This window comes from Chamaea fasciata, unplaced genomic scaffold (assembly GCF_029207755.1).
Source record: "Chamaea fasciata isolate MVZ Bird 193981 ecotype frontalis unplaced genomic scaffold, bChaFas1.0.hap1 SCAF_1, whole genome shotgun sequence".
NCBI classification, from domain to species: domain Eukaryota; kingdom Metazoa; phylum Chordata; class Aves; order Passeriformes; family Sylviidae; genus Chamaea; species Chamaea fasciata.
The window spans coordinates 23,093,339-23,115,133 of record NW_027094086.1 but is presented as its reverse complement, the minus strand read 5'-3'; the positions used below and the strand labels follow the sequence as shown (position 1 = coordinate 23,115,133).

At 40.3% G+C, this 21,795-nt stretch overlaps 2 protein-coding genes across 3 annotated transcripts in view; both read left to right on the top strand.

The window, feature by feature from the left end:
• SDC2 (syndecan 2) overlaps nt 1–3,352 on the top strand; it is a 59,899-nt gene extending 56,547 nt beyond the window's left edge. The window contains exon 5 of the mRNA XM_066178223.1: nt 1,101–3,352. Coding sequence (XP_066034320.1) covers nt 1,101–1,264 — 164 coding nt within the window. The 3' untranslated portion in view covers nt 1,265–3,352. The remainder of the gene's footprint in view (nt 1–1,100) is intronic.
• A 3,851-nt stretch (nt 3,353–7,203) lies between these two features.
• The window catches only part of CPQ (carboxypeptidase Q), a 158,831-nt gene continuing 144,239 nt past the window's right edge, over nt 7,204–21,795 (top strand). Inside the window, exon 1 of one of the 2 annotated variants that reach the window (XM_066178202.1) lies at nt 7,204–7,345. The gene's annotated coding sequence lies outside the window, so the exon portion shown is untranslated. Of the gene's footprint in view, nt 7,346–13,652; nt 13,720–21,795 lie in introns of those variants that run through there. The other variant, XM_066178211.1, reaches the window with a different exon arrangement.

Below are 21,795 nucleotides of genomic sequence, written 5' to 3'. Positions count from 1 at the left end.
AACACATTCATATGAAGCACATTCATAGTGGGTAGCCAGTGGTTGGTTTGATGAGAATAAATTTGGCTTCTTGGGGAAATATTTAAAATAGTGAAGTCCATTGCTAATTGATTTGATGCCCACAAGTTGAACAGTGTCAGCTGAGTATCTGAAGCTTTCACAGCTCTGAAAAGGAGCTGGAATTTGATTGACACTTGTAAAGAAGAAATGTACTTCTCACCTCCCAAGAGCACGTTACTGTCTGGTCCATCTGGTGCATATGAAAACTGCTTGGGAGGAGCTCAAGGCAAGCATGGATGGATGGATGGAGAGCGATGGACAAGCCCAGTCCATTAGGGTACAGAGATCCCTTAAGATAGAGGGTCTATTTCTATGCATAACCTAGGGACGCTCAAGCTGGCCACCAATGTTTTCACTACCTGTGAGATTTTTTTTTTTTGCCTGAGGACAGTGTTTACAGGTATACTTTCCCTCCAGGTATTTGGAAGGGGAGTTGGGAGCCATGAAAGTCACATAGTTTTGGATCACATCTTCCTATGAACATCAAAATGTGAAATAGCCTTAAATCCACATCAGTGGAAGGCATGTGGGATTCCTCTTGAGTTGATACTTTTCACACACTCAGAAGTGTATGAAGTGTTCTCTCCTATTATTGATCAATAGGAAGTTTATTTCAGCATAGAGTCAGAGTGAAAACTCACAGAGAAAAGTAAAAGCCCATTTCTTTGCTAGGGTAGCAAAATCTTTTTAAAGTTGAAAATGTAACTGTTGAAAAATGAGTTTGAAAGATAGCTTTATGCTCTGGCAGTACTAGTGGTCTTCTTAGTTTAGGTTTTTTTAAAAAAAATAATAACTTTTTAAAAAATGGCTTGTTGGATCTCTGACTTGTAAGTAGAATGTTATTTTAAATTGCCTTCATGAATGCAAACAAGCTTTCTGACAGTATATTTCAGGATACTAGTAATGAAGACAGTTGCATAATGGGAGCCTTTTCCTGCAATTTGAAAATAATAGCAAAGTCATTGTGTGAGATGAAAAAGAAGTATGGTGCTAAACTTGTTTTACTGGCATATTGTGAATCTCTGTTTCTTTGATTACAGCTGTTATTGCTGGCGGAGTTATTGGTTTTCTTTTTGCAATCTTCCTCATCCTGCTGCTGGTGTACCGCATGAGAAAGAAGGATGAAGGCAGTTACGACCTTGGTGAACGTAAACCATCCTGTGCTGCCTATCAAAAGGCACCAACTAAGGAGTTTTATGCATAAAATTCCTATTTAGTGTCTCTATTTATGAGATCACTGAACTTTTTTAAATAAAGCTTTTGCATAGAATAATGAAGTTTTTTTTTTTCATTAAAGAGCCGTTATGGCACCTTTATGATAAAACCCCATTGTATTTAAAACTTTTCACATATTCGTTTAAAAATGTAAAATTAAAACTTAACATTTGCAGTGTTCTGTGAATAACAGTGGCAAAGCATTATTTTATAAAACCATTGATGTTCACTGAATGATTTTTAAAACTTTATGCATAAATATAAAATAATGAAAATTATTGTTTTATCCTATGGTTCAATGAAAGTTGTTTAATTTTGGTCAGCATGTCTCAGATTGATCTTACAAGTTTGTTTTTATTTCATTAATTTATCTGTTTCCAAAAAATGCCTTTTTGTAGTTGTCATGGTGCAATTTGTCTTCAGATAATTCAGATAACAGTAACTTTTAGTGTAAATGTAATTTTTCAGCTATGTAAACTTCAACCTCCACTTTGTATAAATTTAAGTGTCAGAATATCAATTTTACACTTTGCATTGTTTCTCAGCGTACCTGTAGCTTCAGTGAGATTTGTAACAGCAAATTAATGTGTAAAATTGGATTATTACTACAAACTGTATAGTCGTATTCTTACTAAACAAATCTCCTGTAAGGAAGATTTGTAGTAAGCTACTGACAAACCTAAGCAAACCCAAAGACTCTAACAGTATTTTGAGAAGTTGCTGCAGATTTCTATGGCCACTGTATTTGTTAATTATTTGCAATTTGAAGGTACAAGTAGAAGTTTAAATTTTTGTTCTTTAAAAATGCATTTAAGTTGTAAACGTCTTTAAAGCCTTTGAAGTGCCTATGATTATATGTGACTCGTTGCAGACTGGTGTTAGTGAGTATATAACAGTAAAAGAAAATGTTGGTATTTTATAAGCACAGACAATTCTAATGGTAACTTTTGTAGTCTTACATGGATAGACATAATTGTAATTTGGGAACATAAACACTACTGAATAAATCATGTGGCCTAATACTGAGAATTCTATTGTGATATACTTTTGTATGTTTTTCATTTTATGTCTATTTGCTTATGTTTTAATGTCACAGAGTACATCTAGTAGATCTTAAAAATCCAGACCAAAAAAAAAGAAAGGCTGTTGATCAGGGTGATCCTCACACCAGATTTACTGCTAAGGTGGCAGAGAAAAGTGGGAATGTTTAAGTCTTGCATCTGGTGTATTAGCTTTGAGACATTCAACTTCTGCATTATGTTTAATGGCAGCCTTGACACAGGCCTGTTCTTCCTGCAAATGTTGTTTTCCCTACTGTAAAATTCAAAGGAGTACCCTTTATTCATTTATTGTGTGTATTTGTTTTTGATTTGTTGTTCGCATTTGTTTTTTCCCTGACCCTTTGGAGAATTTTGGTTTATTCTGCTCAGACTCCAGCAGAAGAGTTGAGACAAGTGGAATATCTTCATAAGAGAAGAAAGAAATATCTGAGTAGAAGAGAGAAGTCTCTGTTGCTTAGACCTTAGATAAGTGCTGGATAGAGGGACACAGGGAGAAGATTATAGTCTGCCTCCTTATATTATGCTTTGTAACAGACAAATGGCTTTGTCTTCTGCTCTGTTGACCTCCTCATTTTTTTACTTTTGAGATTCCCAAAATACAGGTGTTCGGGATGTCAAGCTGAAGTGCTTTTCGGAAATGGCAATGTATTGTAAATAAGATCTGGTAGCTCTTCAGATAAGAGTTGTGCAACTTGTATTTGTTGCTGTCCCAAGTTCAGTGGTCATTTAGGAACAAATGAATGCTATCCTGTGCTAAAATATTTAATATATTGCTTTTTACTTATACTTAACTGGCAAGTTTTTCAAAGCCATACAAGTTCAGCAAGTAAAAACAGGGTAAGAATTTAACAGGTATATCTTGTGCAATATTTAGTGAACTTCAATTAGTAAAATAACTGCTTGAAATAAATGTGCCAAGAAAAGAAAATTTCTGGCAAATGCTGTGCCACTGCTGTAAAATAAAGCATTTGTTAAAGTGCCAAAATAAAGTCTACTATGCCTAAACTAATACTTTATTTGTATAGTCTGACATCCAGTTTTTTGAAGCCCATTTTGCTTAAGGTAGTAGATCTGAATTTCTTTCAAGGATGCAATGAATATTGCTGTAAGTATGGCTATAAATATTAAACACCAGATAAACTGTCTTCTCCTTCTTCATAAGCAAATTGATAATAAGTAGCTGTTTTGATTTGATTTATGTGTTAGACTCTGCCTCTATATCTACTGTACAGGCCACTTTATCCAACATAGACATCTGTTGTAATTATGCAGACTACCAAATACTATGCTTGTCTGGTTCCTCCTGCATCTGTTTACAAACAGAAACAGTGGTAAATTTTCAGCTTTATTTCACCATTTGCCTTTTTTTTCCCTGCACATTCATTATCCACTCTGTTATATGCAGAAGAGGTTTAATGCTGCAACTGTGTTCGTGGACCTGAAATACTGCAGTCTTCCCACCCTCCCTAACAAAAACCCGAAACTTCTGACCGTGCAGTAGGTGTGTTAATAGCATTTATCATCTCATGATCTCTTTGCCTTTCTGTTTCCAGTGCCAAACCATACTATTAGGGAAAAATTCTAACAGAGCTATCATCTTGGTTATAAACATTAGTTCAGTTTTCATCAGTCTGAAAACCAGTCTGATGCAGATACTCGACTCCCAGCAATGCTGTTCAGAAGAAATTGGCAGTCGAATGCGTGTCTCTTACGCTGAGGCTTCCTAGCACGAGTTGGTTTTTGGTTTCCTTCCCTTTTGTTCTCTGCTTCCTGGATGTCTTTCTAGCAATACTCTGGCTACTCATGGATGTTGCTGGGCAGCTGGTAGTCTCGGTGCCAGGCTGTGGTGCTGCGCCACCTGCCCTCAGCTAGCTGTGGCTTTTCCTAGAGCCCCTTGGCTCTGCTCTGCCCCAGCACTGTAGCAGCTCTGGAATTCCTAGGCAATCTGATACAGTGTCTTCATGGGATTGATAGGCTCTAGTGTTTATCAGAATCCTATTTTGCTTCAATTTACCCTGGCTTATAAATTGTTACTTCCTCTTAGATTCTTAGTAAAAGAAGCCAAATGCAACTGATGTAAAGCTTCTGCTGAAAGAAGACTCTCACTTTTTGCTTTATTCATGACTAAATAACTTCAGAAGTTGAGTACATGGTTCCTCTGCTTGCCAGCTTTCTGAGTAAATTGTAGCTCATGTTTGCAAGCTGCATAGTTAGCTTTTTCTTCACTTTTGAGCATTGAACTTCACTGAAATAGGATAAATTAAAATAAAAACTGTTCTCTTGCATCTCCTAACAAGAGAGTAGCATATTTGTAATTTGACTAGTTGTTCTTTTTTTGTACTTAGAGCTATGTATGGAAGTGATGGTGAAGTGCAGTCTTAAATGACATATACTATTCTTAAGCAACATATGGAATACAGGAAACTTTTGTAAGGAAACAATTATCCAGATAAACATTAAATAAAAGCCATTGGAGTGAGGCAGATGATGATATGTGGAGTATTTATGTATTTTCCTTAAGTGAGCGAGTGAGAAGGGAGGAGGAATCCAAGGAGGAAAGCTCTCTGTCGAAACTATTATTCTTATAGATGGAAATAACATAGCAAAATATTTTCAACTTGCAATTAGTTATATTTGTTAATTAGCACTTGCTTAATCAGACTGGCATAATTTCCTTTTAGGAAATATTTGTTGTCCACTTTTAATGAGCATTAATATTAATTTTGTTACACTTAATCTCTCAGCTCTGTATCCCAGAGCTCTGAACTTTGGTGTGAAAACTCCATGCTGGGAACCTGTAGAGTATTGCCCTTCCAAAACTTCCATCAGGCTGAGTGAACATGACTTTGCTTTACTGTCCATCTGAGAAAAGACACAGCTAGTATACCACTCCCTGGCATGTCTTCTGGTTCCAGGATGGTTTGTGGCTGGAGCAGGAGAGGGGGATGCTGACGTGTGCCTTTGATTTCCTCACAGCTCTCAGGCTGACCAGGCACTGGGTTGAGCTGTGTGGGTGGGAGTGGAGGAGCTGTAACCCAACCCTGCCAGGGGAAAAAAGATGCATTGCTGAGGTTTCTTCCTCTGTGAAATAAAGTAAGATGTGTATTTTTTGCCTTGAAATCAAATAAATGATAAAATTTAAGCTCACTAGAGATAGAAATGTAGATGTAGATAGAGATAGAATGGAGATGCAGGTGCCTGCCCTGGCCCCTATGAACCAATTTCACATATGCATCAGATGTGCCAAGTAGCTGCTTACGTGGGTGGAAATCTGAAAATCCCTCTGCACTTGGAGTATCTGAGTTCAGTTTATAGTGGGAATGAGGGGGAGGGGACAGGGCTTCTTTAGCACTGCAGACATTAATTGGGGGTGAGTGGAAAGAAGGCAGGAAGAGAAACTGTCCTGACAGCCCATTTTCCACTGAAAGTTACAAGGCATTTTGGTTTTTTGAGTTATTACCATTGCACTGACACTGTCCTTCACAAAGAGAATCTATAGGCAGGAGAGTGAGCAGGTTCTGGTGTCATACCCTGAGAGACACTCCTGAAGGCACACAGCTTCCCAGCACATCAGAGTTGTTTCCAATCACAGCTGCTGATGGTGGCTCAACCCTGGAATTTTGGCTGGGGCAAAACAGGTAAAGGACCTGCAGGGTTGACCGCCTGTGTATCCTGCTGCCCGCACGAGGTGCTGGCAGGGTGACAGGAGGCAATGATTGGGGTGCTGCACTGCACTTGGAAGGGTCTGGGTTGTCTTGCCCATGGGAAGTGAGAAGATAGGGATGAGATGTGCAACAGGGGCGTTGCAGTCGAGGCGTGCAAAGGTAACAAGCTATTGAAGCAACTTTCCATTTTTTTCCCATGAAGATGTCATACTTTCACTACGTCAGACTCTTTTGATACATGTTTTTTTGGCATAGCTTGCAGAACTCTTTAGTTTTTTAATTCACATTGCAGCTTTAAATCTGTAGATGAAATAGATCTGTAAAATGCTGTCATTTGTCTGGGGCTGAGCATCTCTGTCTCTCATGACCAAAGGTCAGGTCCAAAGAATTCCTCCATCCTGGCAGTTCAGCCCTGGCCTGGAATGAGAGGAAGTAGGAATGTTTGTGAAAAACTTCCAGAAAAATATTCCAAAACCTGTTATAGTTTGCTGAAAATAAACAGAGCCTAAGTTCTCTGTAGGGGGTGACTTTAATTTAGATTCCTTCTGGGGCAATATGCAGGTTTTTTTCCCATGGATTTTTATTTGATGAATGCAGAGGAAGCTTCTGATATTTTTCTGTTTAATCCAAGTGCTGACGTATAAGGAACAATAATTCCACCAGGCAACCTACTTGAAGTTTATCTAGTGGTGGGAAACTAAGCTCAGTGGAGGAAAAAGCTTTGTGTCCTAGTTACCCACCCACCTTGTATGGCCATATGTAGTCCTAGAGTGTAAACAAAGTTTGGTAGCCATTTTCCTGAGTTCCTGTGGTGGAATAGGAGCTTTTTCTAAACACTGCAGGTCCCCAAAGGATACCAAAGAGAAATGAGAACAGACTTTCTTTTTGATGTTTTTGTGTCATAACCCATAATACTAACACTCATCTCCTTTCTAAGTATAGCAGCAGGGAGAAGTCAACAACCATCACGCTAAATGGTACTGAAAGAATGTAAAACAGCCCAAAGTTCTGTTTTCATAATTCATCCCTATAATTTTCAATACCACAGAGCTAACACAAGAGTCTCTTTTGAAAGGAAGAGAGCATGTGCTTCCTTCTGGACCAGCCCACAATGCCAGATAAGTTAATGCTGACTCGGGAAAAGTCTCAGATGGCAGAGGGAATGGCTCACTCCTGCTCAGACCAAAAAGCCTGAATGAAGGACCCTGCTTTGCTGTATTGGATCACTGCCAGGGTGGCGGCTGTGCCACTTCCATGCTGGTGAGGCAAGACATCAGGAGCAGTTCTACTGAATCTTCACCATCTGAGCTCCATCCCGCAGGAAAACCTTCCCTGACACTCACTGTAAGCTTAAATTATTGACTACAATCAAAGCAGCAGCTAGAAACTTGTCTTTAAATCATCAGCTTTCACCCTGTTTTGCATTTGCTCAGATATTTTCTTAAAGGAAATTAATTTGTATTGGCTGGTAAACAATGGCTTGTTAACTCACAATTTGTTTAATCTTTACACTAAATTTTGCTCTGCAGTAGTACAGACTATTTTCATACTTACACCATTACAAAGCTTAGCTTCTACTTTTTTTATACTTTAGTTTTTCCATTCTGTTATGTTAAAATGGTAAAGAAATACTTAGCAGTTAATTCAGTTTATAGCTTTTATTTGTTTCAACTTGCTTTTCAATGTAAATTGAGAATTTATTATAAGTGCATGAAATTAGCACTTCTTATAAAGTAAAATATATTAGGCCCATCAGAACAAAGATTAGCAAAACTATTTTGACTATAAAGCACGTGCAATTATTGTAACTTATTTACTACGCAGGCTCATTTCTGCTAGTTACTGAATTGAGTAATTCCAATAACAATGTCTGTTAATACTTTAGACCCAGAAATCTGTCTTCTTTTTTCTCATAAGTAGGAGGAGTACAAGGTTTCTACTTTTTCAGCTTCTAAGTGGTTTTATTTTAAAAAAACAACAACCCAACAAACAAACAAACAAACAAACAAAAAACCTGAAAAAAATTTATACCCACAGAAGAGCTGTCAAAGTGTCTAAAGTTTTCTTTTATCATCTCAAAAACTGGTTACAGGTGCCCAGCCATGTGACTTCTCACAGTTCATGGTTTGATTTTTGTAACAGCTCTAGCAAGAAAAATCATAAATTTTTCTCTTCCAGCCTGTGCTTTTTATAACACACTTTCAGCCACTAAAAGCCAAGCAGGTTTTTACTTTAGCCTTTCCTAATGGGACTTTTAATGCAGATTCTGAAATTCCATAGATTTGTTCAGCTCTGGCTCTTCTAAGAAATGCTATACCTATTCTTAAAGGAGCAATATGGTCTTTTAGACAATCTCTCAGTTTATAAACTTTTTACTTTTCAGCATGTTTATCAAAACTTCCAAACTATGATCAGACAGACTTTGCAGATTTGAGTAGGAATCACGCCACCTTCTAAATATATACTGTAGAGGATCAGGACTCCAAAATTTTAGTTCATTTTGGAAGTAACACATTAGCTCTCTTGCAGAGTCACTTCTTTTTTTAAGTTTAAATGATGAATGCGTGACTTGAGCAACGTGTTCAGAGTTTTGTAGTTAAACCTAGAATGAGATATTGGTGAAGCTAGATCTCAAAGCATGAATCCACACATTGAGTTGTGTCTGTGCTCAAAACCTGTCACAAAATAAAGCACCCCGCATTTTTGGGCCTGTTCAGATGATAACGAGCTATTTTAGCATTCGGTTTCTGTCCATCTGTCTAGTATCTGTCACTCCAAGAACACTCCCCAGTAAAATGGCTGGCTGAAGCTTACTGAGAGAAGTCACACTTCTATTCAGCCTCCCATCTGCCTCTGTTAGAAGGAGGTTTTATGTTCACATCCTGTATGAACACTGTAATGTGTTCATAGAATCATGGGATGGTTTGGGTTAGAAAGGACCTTAAAGATCATCTAGTTCCAACCCCCCTGCCCTGGGTAGGGAACCCTTCCACTAGACCAGGTTACTCAGAGCCCCATCCAGCCTGGCCTAAACGCTTCCAGTGATGGGTATGGGAGCTGTTCAATACAGTTCCGTTCAGGTCAAATCCAGAAATAAAGGATCTATTTTATCTGCATTTTTAAAACTGTCCCTGGATTTAAACTTGTCTGGGACAAATACGGGTAAAATAAGTCAAATTTGGATTTTGAGTTAGTTGAACCTGGGTTTTGTCGTCGTTAAAATACTGAGAAGAATGAAGGTACCTAGCTCTAGGGAGGAGAGTTCTTGAGAGAAACTATGAAGGTACCTAGCTCTAGGGAGGAGAGTTCTTGAGAGAAACTATAATTTAATTGCTTCATTGTAAGGAAAGCTCTTATGAGCAGTATTTAAGGTATTTTTTAATGCAAATATATGATAATTGATGTCAGACATTTAAATGCCTTTGCTTTGTAAACACACAAGTGGAGGCAGACCCATGTATATTGCTGGACCAATTGCTACCTGAAAACTGAAAATCTGTATGAGTGAACAGGGAGGGCTCCGTGCACGTCTGGTTTTACATTAGGTGCCCATGCTCTATTTTTCCTCCATGGCAGCACAAGGCACACGGTTTATAAGGAGATTGAAGTGGGAACATGTTCCACCAATTCTTACCAAAACCCTGTCTGTGGTATGGCAAACCCATTGCCCGTGTAAGAAAACATGTAGTAGGCTGCAGGAGAAACCACCCTGCCAGACTATGTCTGTAGTAGCAAGTTTTGCTGCCAGAACTTTCGTGGGGTCATGAGTTGTGGACATTATTATGTCCCTGGAGCACGTGTGTTCATCATGGCTTTTTTGATATGCTGTATGCCCTTGCTGCAAGAGGCTGTAACAGCAGAAGGGCTTGCAGTTGCCAGGAGCACATACATAGTGGCACTTTGCTGCCGGCTCTCTTGGCTGGCATTATTCAGAGAGGAGACTTCACTTTGGCAGGAGAGGGCTCATTTTGTTGGCTTGTGTCAACTTTTGTTGGCATATATCAGCAATGCATAGAAACTTGAGGCAACTAATGCTGACTTCTGACTGCAAACCTGCATTGCACTGGCCAGGCTGCAGCTACAGTGCATCCCAAGCAAGTACCCCCTGCTAGATGTTCAGTTCTTGCCTGATGATCCGATCTTGATACCTGAAATAAACAAGTCCCTGACATTGCAGCAGAAAAGCAAACAGACCAGTGTGGAAAAAATACATGTTTGGGTACTTGCTGTTTTTCTTTCACAATGTCCCTGCTTTTTTTCCTGTTGTATGCATTACTAGGATATACTTATTTGCTGCTAGGCTGCATAAATGGAGACATATAAGTCAGGATCAAGCTTAAATACTTCCTTCTACAAAGAACTGAAGAAAAAATTATTCTTTGAAACTTACGAGTAATTCTTTTCAGCTCCTTTAACTGAAAAAGAAAAGAAAAGAAAAGAAAAGAAAAGAAAAGAAAAGAAAAGAAAAGAAAAGAAAAGAAAAGAAAAGAAAAGAAAAGAAAAAAAAAGAAAAGAAGAAAAGTAAAAGCTGAAGTTCACATTAATTAGCAGTCCATTTTTACCTGCCTACAGTGCAAAGCACCAGAGAAAAACTTTAAATGAAGAAAATATCTTGTGGTCCTAAAATTCAGTGTGAACCTAGAGGAGACTTCTGGGAGACTGAGTCAAAAAATAAAAAAATGCTATGCTGAAGTATATAAATGTTATAAAATGAAAATTGAGCGAGAACATACTCCTAAACAAGGGCAACTGGTATATTGGTAATTCTTCAGTCTGGTATAGTGTGCTCCCACTTCAAACACCTTTTGTATCTGGACCTGTGCTGGCAGCTTTTCAAAGGAATCTCATACTTTCTTCCCTCCTCCTCCCTACTTTGCATAATAATTAGTATGTGAATATGCTTGTGATTTCTTCTTATTATTTTAATACAGTCACATTTTAGAGACTTCAATAAAGTTTGGAGGACAACCAAAGCAGTTCTTGCTCCAAAAGCCATGCAGTCTAAATGGACTGGAAAACCAAAGCACAGCAATGTAGCATCACGTCACTCCCCCTTCTTTGCTGGGAGAAACATTGCACCAAGCAATTGTCCATCAGAAGAAATTCAGGAGCCGCTCATGCAGTGTTTTGTGCCTAACAGCACACTCCACCAGTTGCTTCATATGCTGTATAATAGGAGGTGAAAAAAATAAAACAGTAAGTTGTATCATATGTACTCATTTTAGGTTGAATTCCCCTTTCCAGGAGTTAGGTACCAGCTTATTCCTTGAAGCACCAAGTTACAATCAGATAATTCTGATTATTTTTGACATTTATACATATCCAATCCCTTTCTTTAATCAGAACTTCTTGACTCTGACACTGTTTCTACCAGTATAATCACAGCAGTCTTGTAAAGATGCATCCACCTTCAAGCACCTGATAGTCTTTATGAGTTCAAGAGTATTCAAGATGCATGACAAAGATGATTTCTGGATGGTGGGGCTGGGATTTTGCCCAACATAGTAGCCTATAATGTTTGTAAAACTGAACACAAGACTCCTCAGCTCCAGACTCTCCCAGATTTACAATTACAGTCCTGAGTAGGGAAAACCGAGCAATCCAAAAGTCCTGAGGTTGTAAACAAATCTATGTATTTAGTGAATAATACAAAATAGATAAAATCACATAAGAGATGAGTATAAGGGAAATACCTTTCCCGAGGCCAAATGGGTATTGATGTGTTCCAAACCTGTAAACAGATTTGTGCATGTTACTGGCTGAAGAGGGGTGGAGCTCTAGGTTTTGTTATGCCTCTTAACTTGCTTTTGTCACTCTGGCAAGGACAGCAGGAGACTAAAGCACTAAGTTCTCTACCCTCTGACCAGGGATTAATGACAGCTACACCAAGATATCGCCATCCTTCTGACTGTTTGATGAAAGAGAAAAAAGATGGCCTGACTCTCCTTTCAACTTCTTGGTATAGAAGGATTAACAAAGGAAGTTAATTAAGGAAAAAAATAATGGGAAACCAGTTGGGTGAAGTGATTTAATTGTAAAGGGGGCAAATGAAATCTCTCTCATGAATAATCAAAAATCCTAAATTTATATACTGCAAGTTAAGTTTTACAGGAGCCTGTTCAGGAAGACATGTCTCATGCTCTCTGTTGCTGTGAGTGAAAAGGAAGGCTGAACATTGGGTGTAACAGCCAACCTTCGAGGACAGAATATTTTTTTGCATGACTTTCAGTGACAGATTTATCACATTAATCACTGTATATTCTCTTTCCAGAGATCCAGTACTAGATGGATGCTTATGGCTTATAGAATGTTATATGTAAAGAATATACAGAATGTGCAGCAAAGAAGGAGCCAGACAGGAAAATCTCTGACGGCCTTTTCCTTGTGTAATGTTTTTGTCGAAGCAGTTGTTTTGTTACCCTCAATGGAACAGGACTCTTGTGTCAGTTTGAGAAATATGTTGTTTCATCCCACCAGCATGCTCCCTGATCTGTATTGCAAAGGACACAGTCCCAGCAGCAAAAACATACTGTTCAGATGCTGTACTAAAAAATAGAAATGAAAAAATACAGATGAGTCACCTCAAATACAGAGGTGGAGGAGTCAGGTTGGCAGGAACAGCCATTATCTTATAATACTGTTTCAAACCCCTCCTCAAGATACACACCCATGAAGCTCATTAGTATCACAGTCATTTCACTGAGGCAGAGAGTTCATGAACATTAGAACACGGTGTTGAATATTAGAGGGAAATTCTTCAATATCTTCCTGCTACAGCAGCTTTTTGGAAATGCACCAAGGGCTTTGATCCTAAAAACTCTTACCTCTAAGCACCTGGGTAGTCCCATTGACTTAAACAGAATAAAATGAGAGCTTTAATTCAAGTGTTTGCAGATTAAGACCCATGTTTGCATTTTAAGATCTTATCTACAGAAGAAATTACACTCATTTACCTAAGTGTTTTTGTAAACACACCTTTATTTAAATAAGTGCAATGTTACTTCTGCAGGCAGTCACCATCTGAGAAGCAGTGGTCCTGCCTCAGTTCCCAGGAGCGTGAAGGCAGGCAAGGCTCTTAGACAGCTGGAAAACATCAATGAACTACACAAACAAAAATTGCCATGCTGTGAAATACTCAGAAGGATGCTGCCACTGTGCAGCCAGCAGGAAAGGCTCTTCGTGCTTCATCCATTTTCCGTGGGCCCTTGCACCGCTACCACACATTCCCCATAAAAGTGCAATCATAGAATCACGACAGCACAATAGAATGGTTTGGGTTGGAAGAGGCCTTAAAAACTGTCTCGTTCCCATCTCCTGATAAGGGCAAGGACACCTCCCAGTAGATCACGTTGCCCAGAGCCCCATCCCAGCTGGCGTTGAGTATTTCCAGGGACGGGGCATCCACAACTTCTTTGGGAAGCAACTTCGTCCAATGCCTCGCCAACCTCACAGCCCTCGCACGGAAGGTCTCAGTCCCCTGGAAAACGCGCTGGCAGCGGATGATGTTTCTCGGGCCCCCGGGCTTGGGCAGCAGCGGCCGGGCTGCTCCGGGCCCGCCTGGCCCCGGGGCGGGCCGGGAGGCGGCACGGCCGGGGGCGGCGGCGGGGCCCGGGCGGCGGCCCGGCCCCTCCACCCCGCGCCGGCTCCTCCTTCCCCCGTCCGCAGCCGGCCGGGGGCCAGGGCTGTGCCGGCGCCGCCGCCCGATCTGCGCGGGGAAGGTGCGTGTTTGCTCTGCCCACCGCCTCATCCTCCTTCTCCTCCTCCCCCTCCTCCGCGCAGGGCGCCTCCCCGCGCTGCTGGCGCTCCTCTGCCGGGCTGTAGCGCTTTTTCGGGAGGCTTCGGCTCCGCAGGAGGGGCACCTGGGCGCCATTCCCGGCGCCCGGCTGGGCTCAGCCCCGGCTCCTTGTCTTGCTTTAGGGCCGTGCAGCGTGTGCTGCCTTTCCTCACCCCTCCCGCAGTGGGGCCGTCGCCCGCTGGGCCGCAGCCCCGGTGCTGCCGGCCCTGGCCCGGGTCGCTGGGCTGGAGCTCCCAGCCTGGTCCCTGGGGGCCGGGAGCGCCTCGCTGTATCCGCTGCGCGCTCTTTGCTGGAGCGGTGACCGACAGCAGCGTGGTCGTCCTTCAGGAGCATGGACATTCTATCCCGTGACACAGCGGAAAAGGACCTGGAGGTGCTTGTCGACAGCTGGCTGGACATGAGCCAGCAGTGAGCGCAGGTGGCGAAGAAGGCCAATGGCATCCTGGCCTCTATCAGCACTAGTGTGGCCAGGGCAGTGATTGTCCCCCTGGACCCGGCACTGGTTGTGGTGCACATCAGTTACTGCATTCAGTTCTGGGCCTCCCAGTACAAGAAGGACATTGAGGTGCTGGAGCGTGTCTAGAGAAGGGCAGCAGAGAAGAGCTGGTGAAGGGTCTGGAGCACAAGTCCTGTGAGGAGCAGCTGAGGGAACTGGGGGTGTTTACCCTGGAGAAGAGGAGGCTCGTGAGGACTTTATCATTCCCTACAACTACCTGAAAGGGTTGTTCCCAGGTGGAGGTTGGTCTCTTTTCCCAGGTGACAAGTGATAGGACAAGTGAACATAGCCTAAATTGTGTCAGGGGAGTTTCAAGTTGGACATTGGAGGAATTTCATAGAAAGAGTGATTAGACACTGGGATGGACTGCCCAGGAAGTGGTGGAGTCACCATCCCCGGAGGTGTTTAAGGAAAGACTGGACGTGGCACTTCGTACCAGGTCTAGTTGATGTGGTGGTGTTTGGTTAGAGATTGGACTCAAAGATCTCAGAGGTCTTTTCCAGCCTAATTGATTTTCTGATTCTGTGGAACAAAAATCCTTGCTTACCCTCTTGTTCCTCCTAATTTAAAAACAAATATGGACTCGAAGTTGGCAGTCACACAGTGCTTGGGGGATGCATGGTCAGTGTTAGACAAGGCATGATGCTCTGCCATGATGCTGAAGTGAGCAAAGTTGACAGCAGGCAGTGACCAAAAGCTAAAAATATATATAAATATTGTGAAAATAATATATACAAATATATTTTTAAAAACCATGAAAAATGTATAAGTTCTGTGGGCTGAATCAGATTTGACTAAGGAAGCGTTAGATGCAAAGAAACCTTTTGAATGTTGTGGTTATATCTGCCAACTTGTAAGTGTGCTCAAAACTGCAAAAAAACATGAATTCAAGATACAAGCACAAAAATTCTGTTTGCGCTTTAATTACTTGATTTCTCCTCCATACTGCAATGTTTTGAGGACCTGACTTTCCTAAATGCTGCATGAGCACCAAAAGTGCCTGCTCAGACAGTGCCATACACAAAGGCACCTAAAATCCTAAGGTCTTGTTAAGTGAGCCTTAATTTTCAAAATTTTGCCTGTCTGTTGTTTTTGCTCTATTCAAAATTAGATCGGTTTTAACTGTTTCTGGAGAGAGTTCTCTAAAACTATTGTAGGAGTGTTGATTGATTAAGTGATTGATTGAAGGGGAGTATGCAAGTGTTTCTTCTTACAAAGCAATTCTTGGGATGGCTATAGAGCAGATTTCCAGTGTGGAAATGGAATAACTGCTTGTATCTGTATCTGTCTGTAATGTATCTTTACTTTAGCTTGTGAAAATTCGTAAGATTTAAGTTAAGGTGATAAAAGCTGGTCTTGATTTTGTTCTGGTTAATTTTCTGCAGGGATGAAAGCTTTTATTAGAAGTCTTTCTCATGCTTATCTGTCAGTTCTTAAAGTCACCTTCCAATCTTGTCTGCTGCTCCTTCTATTATTATTTTTAATAAAATCTCAAACCCTTATTTCCACAAAGAAACCCCATAAAGCCTACCATGTGCATGAGAGATCTTATGTCTCTTGCTTCCTGGTAAATTTTGTCTAATTCCCTTAGATGTATCTACCCTGTCTTGAGTAGCATCTATTTATTGTCCCTTGCAATCAGTTTTACTTTACCCAAACTTCTGTCTTTCAGATGAAGTCTGTGCAGATAAACTCGGATCAAAGCCACCACAGCTTTATAGATTTATACAAAGCTTTTGTCTTACCTGCTCTTGTTTCTTGGTGTTTAAAATACATATAATTCTTTTGAACAGCAAAACATTCATAAGATACTGAATGAGATAAGAACAGATTGCAAATCTGGGCTGGGGAAGAACAACCTGTCATTGACCCCTGTTGGGAGACATCTGTTAGCAAAAGCTCATACAAATTCATATTTGTATTATAACACAGTTTTGCAAATGCCTGCATGTCTTCAATGCCGATTTGAAAAAGGAAGCAATTTATAATATATTCCTGTTGATATAATTGCAGAAACTCATAATGCGCATGGGATTCTTTTCATCTATTCCTGCTATATTGTATAAAACTTTCTTGGTTTGAGATTTGAAACTCTGCCTTGTCATTTCTTCCTTTCTGATTGTGGGAGGATGAAGATGAAGGGTGGCAGTACATCTAAGAGGTAGCAGCTGCAGGGGTGAAATATTTTGCCTAAAGAAGAACTTTGTGGGTAGAAATGTACAAAACGATTACAATCTTGAAGCTCTACAGTTCTTTCTGTTCTGTCTCGACAGGAAATATTATCTGTCAAAAACTGCATTGCAGTTATCTTTCACTTTTTTGTTTCCAAATGTCTGAAATAATCTCAAAGTAGTGAAGTAAACATAAATTCTTTCTTCAACTGACCCCAAATTACTTACATCTTCACTGTGATGGCAGTAGTGAAGTTTTAGCTCAGATTTGTAATCTCTTAAATGCCAATTTCTCGATTAAGTCAGTATTTTTGCCAGAATCTTTGAAGAATGCTTTGCTCTTTTTTGTTTCAGTTTTACAGTACAAGGAAAAATTGTATGTGAGCTTGAGAAAAATGTTAATCTTGTTAGCCTGTAGTTTTACAGAATGATGTTTTGGCTACCTTGATCTTACAAGAGATTTGGTTTCTGATTTTGAGAGAGGGAATGGACCAATGGTGGGAGGTTTGCTTTTAATTTACTTATTTATATATCTATCTACCTATATTTTACTTAATGGAGAATATTCATACACAGCTCGTTTGGATTCTTTTTTTTTCTGTACTGGTATTAATAATAGTAATACTTTTTCAGACTCTTTAGGTCTATTTAACATACGTCTCTTCTATGAATTTACTCCACAGTGGATGAGAGAAAAACGTGGAAATCCCTTTGGTGCTTTTGCTGCCAAGAAAGACTTGATAGAAGTATCTAATGAATAGACATGTAGATTAAAATACAGCTCTAAGAATTTATGTATTTTGGCAAAGTGTTTTATTGTACTACACACTGCAGTCAGAAGTATGGCAAAAGACCTGTGATCTTACAACCTGACTTTAAGAGAATACTAATGATGTTTTAAAAAAAGAAAATATATCAGTCAAATTTATCTCAATTCTCTAAGATAAATTTTAAATCAATAATCATTATGTTATAGTAAGAGGAGGTTAATCTCAGGTCACCTTTCATAGACATTCCTTACATAATAGGAGTTATAAATTAAGATTATTTTAAACTTGCCTGAGTGACCATCTTACATTCAGAACAACAATGAGAGTTTCTATGGGCTCAGGATTTGCTCAAACCTGATTTGTGTGACCCCACAGAGTCAGACTGTGAATTTACCTAAGGCAAGTGAGTCCAAAGGAATTTTGTGTTTTAAGTAGCCTCACAAAAAGGGGTTATATAAGATAATGTATGTGCTGATAGTAATTTGAGAAAGATGTGTTCTTTTTTGAGGTGTTAAAATATGATCTGAGTGAATAAGTTGATTGGGAAAGCATCCACTATTTTATCTGTAACATTTGCAGACCAGAACATAGATTTGATTTATCTTAAAATGTTTTCCCTTCTCCAATGCACACGTTTTGACATAAGCATTTCAGATTCTATTGGTTTATACTGTTCTGAATCGCAAGGCTGATCTTCTAGTTCTCTCTCTGGTCATGTTCTCCTGTAGAAAACACAAGTCCTCTTTTGTGGCAGACTATGAAACACTTCTTGGAGTTTTAGTTTAATGAAAATCTTTATTGCTTTGGAAGCAGAAAGAATTGTAAGCTACTGATTTCTTTGAGATTGGTCACATGATCAATCTAAGAATGATTCTGTATACTGCAGGGGCCTATTAATATTTTCTCCTATGACAACTAGGTAAAGCAGACAAGTGCATTACTAATCTCAAGTAATCTGTTCAGTGCTGCTGGAAAATACACAGAGCAGACAATTTCTGCCTCAGCAATGCACTGTGAGATACCCAAGAAGGAAAACAAAATCAGCTTGGTTTTAATTACTTGTTCAGTTTGGTTGTCTTGAAATAGCTGTTGAGTAAGGAGTCTCTAGAGGGTTTTCAGCTGAAAAAGTCACAGGATAGGCTTGGAAAATTCTATACAGGCTCTGAGTTACTTGTCCATTTTATCTGCAGCTGCTGCAGAGCTTTCCACCCCAGCCACCCAAGTGGCCTTTGGTCAGCCATTCTACCCAGGTGGCAGTGAAAGAGCAGAGCTGCCTGTTCCTCAGGGTGCAGGGACTTCTGCAGTCCAGTCTTACATTGAGTAGTACATCTTCATTTTCTCTTTGGCAGTAACCTCCCAGTACTAATGCTCATTATTAATTTCTACAAACAAAGCAAAATTGCTTTTTATGGAGTGGTTCTCAGCTGCTGATCAGATGGACAAGGTTCTGGTGCAAGTGAATATCAGTTTGAAGGGCAGAGTGACTGAAGCTGGGATCTAGATGTAGTTAAGACACAGCTAATCCAAATCTGTGTCCACTCAGTCCAGGCTGGTAAAATACACATAAACTGATTGTAATATACGTTGCTCCAGCAGCTAGGGTTTGTGATTTGTCCTTCATTTTAGACTTAGGTCTTATATCTAAAGAGAAACCTTGCAGAAAGAGTGGTAGGGAGCAGGAATGTCTCTGTGGCTGCCCTTTAGAGAGTAACTGAATGAGGGCAGATGTGCTTGTCTCCAGCAACCAGTGCCACCCAAGCCAGCAGTTTTATTTTGCTTTGCCGTGCTCTCTGGTGTACTCTACAGTTGTTAGAAGACCTGGCATAGCCAAATGCAGTGTATCCAATATAGATAGATTGTACCGGGCTCTCTGGTAGTTGTACAGGTTTGGACTGTTCAAGCAAATCTGGCAATGAAAGAGATATAGAAGAAACATGGAGAGAGACTTTTTAGCAGGGCATCTTGTGAAAGGACAAGGAGTAGTGGTTTTAAACCAAAAGAGAGTAGAGTTTGACTAGAAATAAAAGAGAAAGTATTTATACTGAGGATGATGAAACTGGAACAGGGTGTCCAGAGAAGTGGGGCATCTCCAGGATGCCCCATCCCTGGAGACAGTCAGAGTCAGGTTGGGTTGGGCTCTGAGCAACCTGATCTGGTGGAAGCTGACCCTGCTTGTTGCAGGGGGGTTGGTCTGAGTGACCTTGAATATGTCATCCAACTCAAACCATTCTATGATTCTGTAGTGACTTTCCTGAAAATCCAGAACAAGAGCAGTTGAGCAGCTGAAGAGAGGAACGGGAGCATAGGAAAGTTCCTTTGAAGAATGTTATATAAAAATAACTGTTGGGAGCTTATCAGTATGTGAACTCTAAATAAGAAAAACAGATGCATACTGGATAAATAAAAATTAGAGTAGGCACCTGTCTATGTTACCTCCCAAAATAATGAAAATGAAACATGCTGTCTTATATCACCTGTCACTACAGACAAGTTGATAGGAAGGAAGGATGAAAGTCAACTATTTTCCCTGGAAAACTGAAAATATTCCCCCCACAGCCCCCCCCCTGGAGCTAGCTTTGGAGAGGCTTTGGAGGAATATCTCTGAAGGGACAGGACAAAAGATCCAAAAGAGGCTCTTACCCCCAGCTTATTCCAAGGCGTTTATTCCTCAAAGGGGTCCAGGGGCATCAAGAGAGAGAACAAAGAAATTACAGGGGTCTTATCTAGTCTCCTATTTTGGGAGGGTCCTGGCATTCAGCCAACTAGGTATGGCCATGTAAGGAGGAAATTCTAGAAGGGTCAAAAGGCGAAAGACCATTCCCCTAAATAGTTACAACAGAAAACATTTTCAGCTGTGGTGCAGTAACAACTAGGTTGTTTGCTGCAGTCATCTCTGCAACTGTGGGTAACTGTCTGTGTAGACTCCGCTGCTCTTCTGAAAGCAAAAGGTAATTGCTGTAAAAAAAGCCTTAATCTAGGAATTGAATAGGATAGTAAACTTGAGAAATGTAGGCTTCTTGCTGACCTTGCCTGCTCTCCAGGTGTTCTTATCTAAGTAGTTTGTGCTCAACAAGTAAGATTTGTTGGTAAACGTGGATTAAGAGGTGTAGGGTTATTGTTGTCATCAGATCTGTTTCAGGGAATAACTGGGAAGTTGTCATAGGGGAGCAGAACCAAAACATAAGTGTAATCACATGTGGTAAAATCATCATCCTGAAAGGATCAGCACTTCATGAAGAAGTCAAAGATGCTTTTAAATGAAGGAACATTAGTAACTTCATGTGAACTCTACTTTCATCAGTTGCCTCTGCTTGCAAGCTGATGTGTTCAAATCAAAACCAAGTGTAAGTGATCCTCCAATACTGGTTCCATTTTAACTTGGAATTGCTTTTAATTAATCAAGAGGCTGACATTTGCAACATCTGGATTTACTGAAGGATGCAGAGGTTCCATTTTTAACTTGCACTAGTAAGACCAGAGTCCTAGATATTTGATAGTTGCTTTACTCATGCTGTGGATAAAGCCCTCTGAGTTTTATGTAGTTATGACTGCGCAATTGTGTGGGTTTGAAAACCAACATTTACAGCTAAATCAAAGTAGAGTGCTCCAAGTGCTTTGTTTCTTCAAGCTTTTGTCTCCTCAATGGTTGGTCTTGTGACTAGAAACAGTTTAAGGCCACATTCCCAAAGCTTCTGCTTGAGACGATTATTTTGGAGGAAGAACCAAAGCCAGAGATGTCTTAATTCCCTGAGCTCTCTACTCATTTTGGTAGCATTGTATATAAATATCAATTTAAAGGGTGTCGAAATAGCTTCACTTTTTGTTGTGTACCAGGCATAACTTGTCCAGCAAAGCCAGGAGGAGTTTGTGGCTGTCACCTGCAATAGCAGAAGGATAGGAGGAGCAATGAGGGTATGGAAGTGAAGCTGTGGGCTCTCTGGGCTCTGTTTGGCTCAAGTCCCTGTGTGCTTCCTGAGCTCGGGTGCAGTCACTTCCCTGAATCTAGTGTGTTCTTGTCAGTTCTGATGAGTTGGCTTTCTCAAAGGTGGGTGAAAACTTTGGAGTTTGGGAGCTGGCACCTGTGTGTTTGCTTTGCATTATGCAGTCTGAACTGTGCAGAAATATTTAAGATCTAGGAGGAAACTCCTGTGTGTTTTGTTTCCTCCCATATTTTCTTGGCATAATCTAATCTCTGAGTGTTTTTCGGGTGCAGTATCAGAATCATGTCAGTGCAAAGTCAGTGAGATGTCTTAACATTTGCAGGGAGAGGGTTGATCACATTCTGTCACTGTCCTCTCTATATAATTAGTGTGTTTACTCTGTGGTACTTTTTGGGGAAAGTGGTTGTTTGTGATTTTTGTTGGTGGTTTGTTTTTTGTTTGGATTTTGTTTGTTTTTCACTTTGCTTGTCAGTTGACATTTTGTAACATGACCATTTGCTTCAGTGCAGCAAGCTTTTTATTGTCTGTTTCTGGTAGTGTCAGAAGAAAGGGGCTGAGTGGTTATGCTAATGTCTTTCATGTGGCAGCTGAAGCACTTGGAGGTGTCACTTCTGGGTCCCT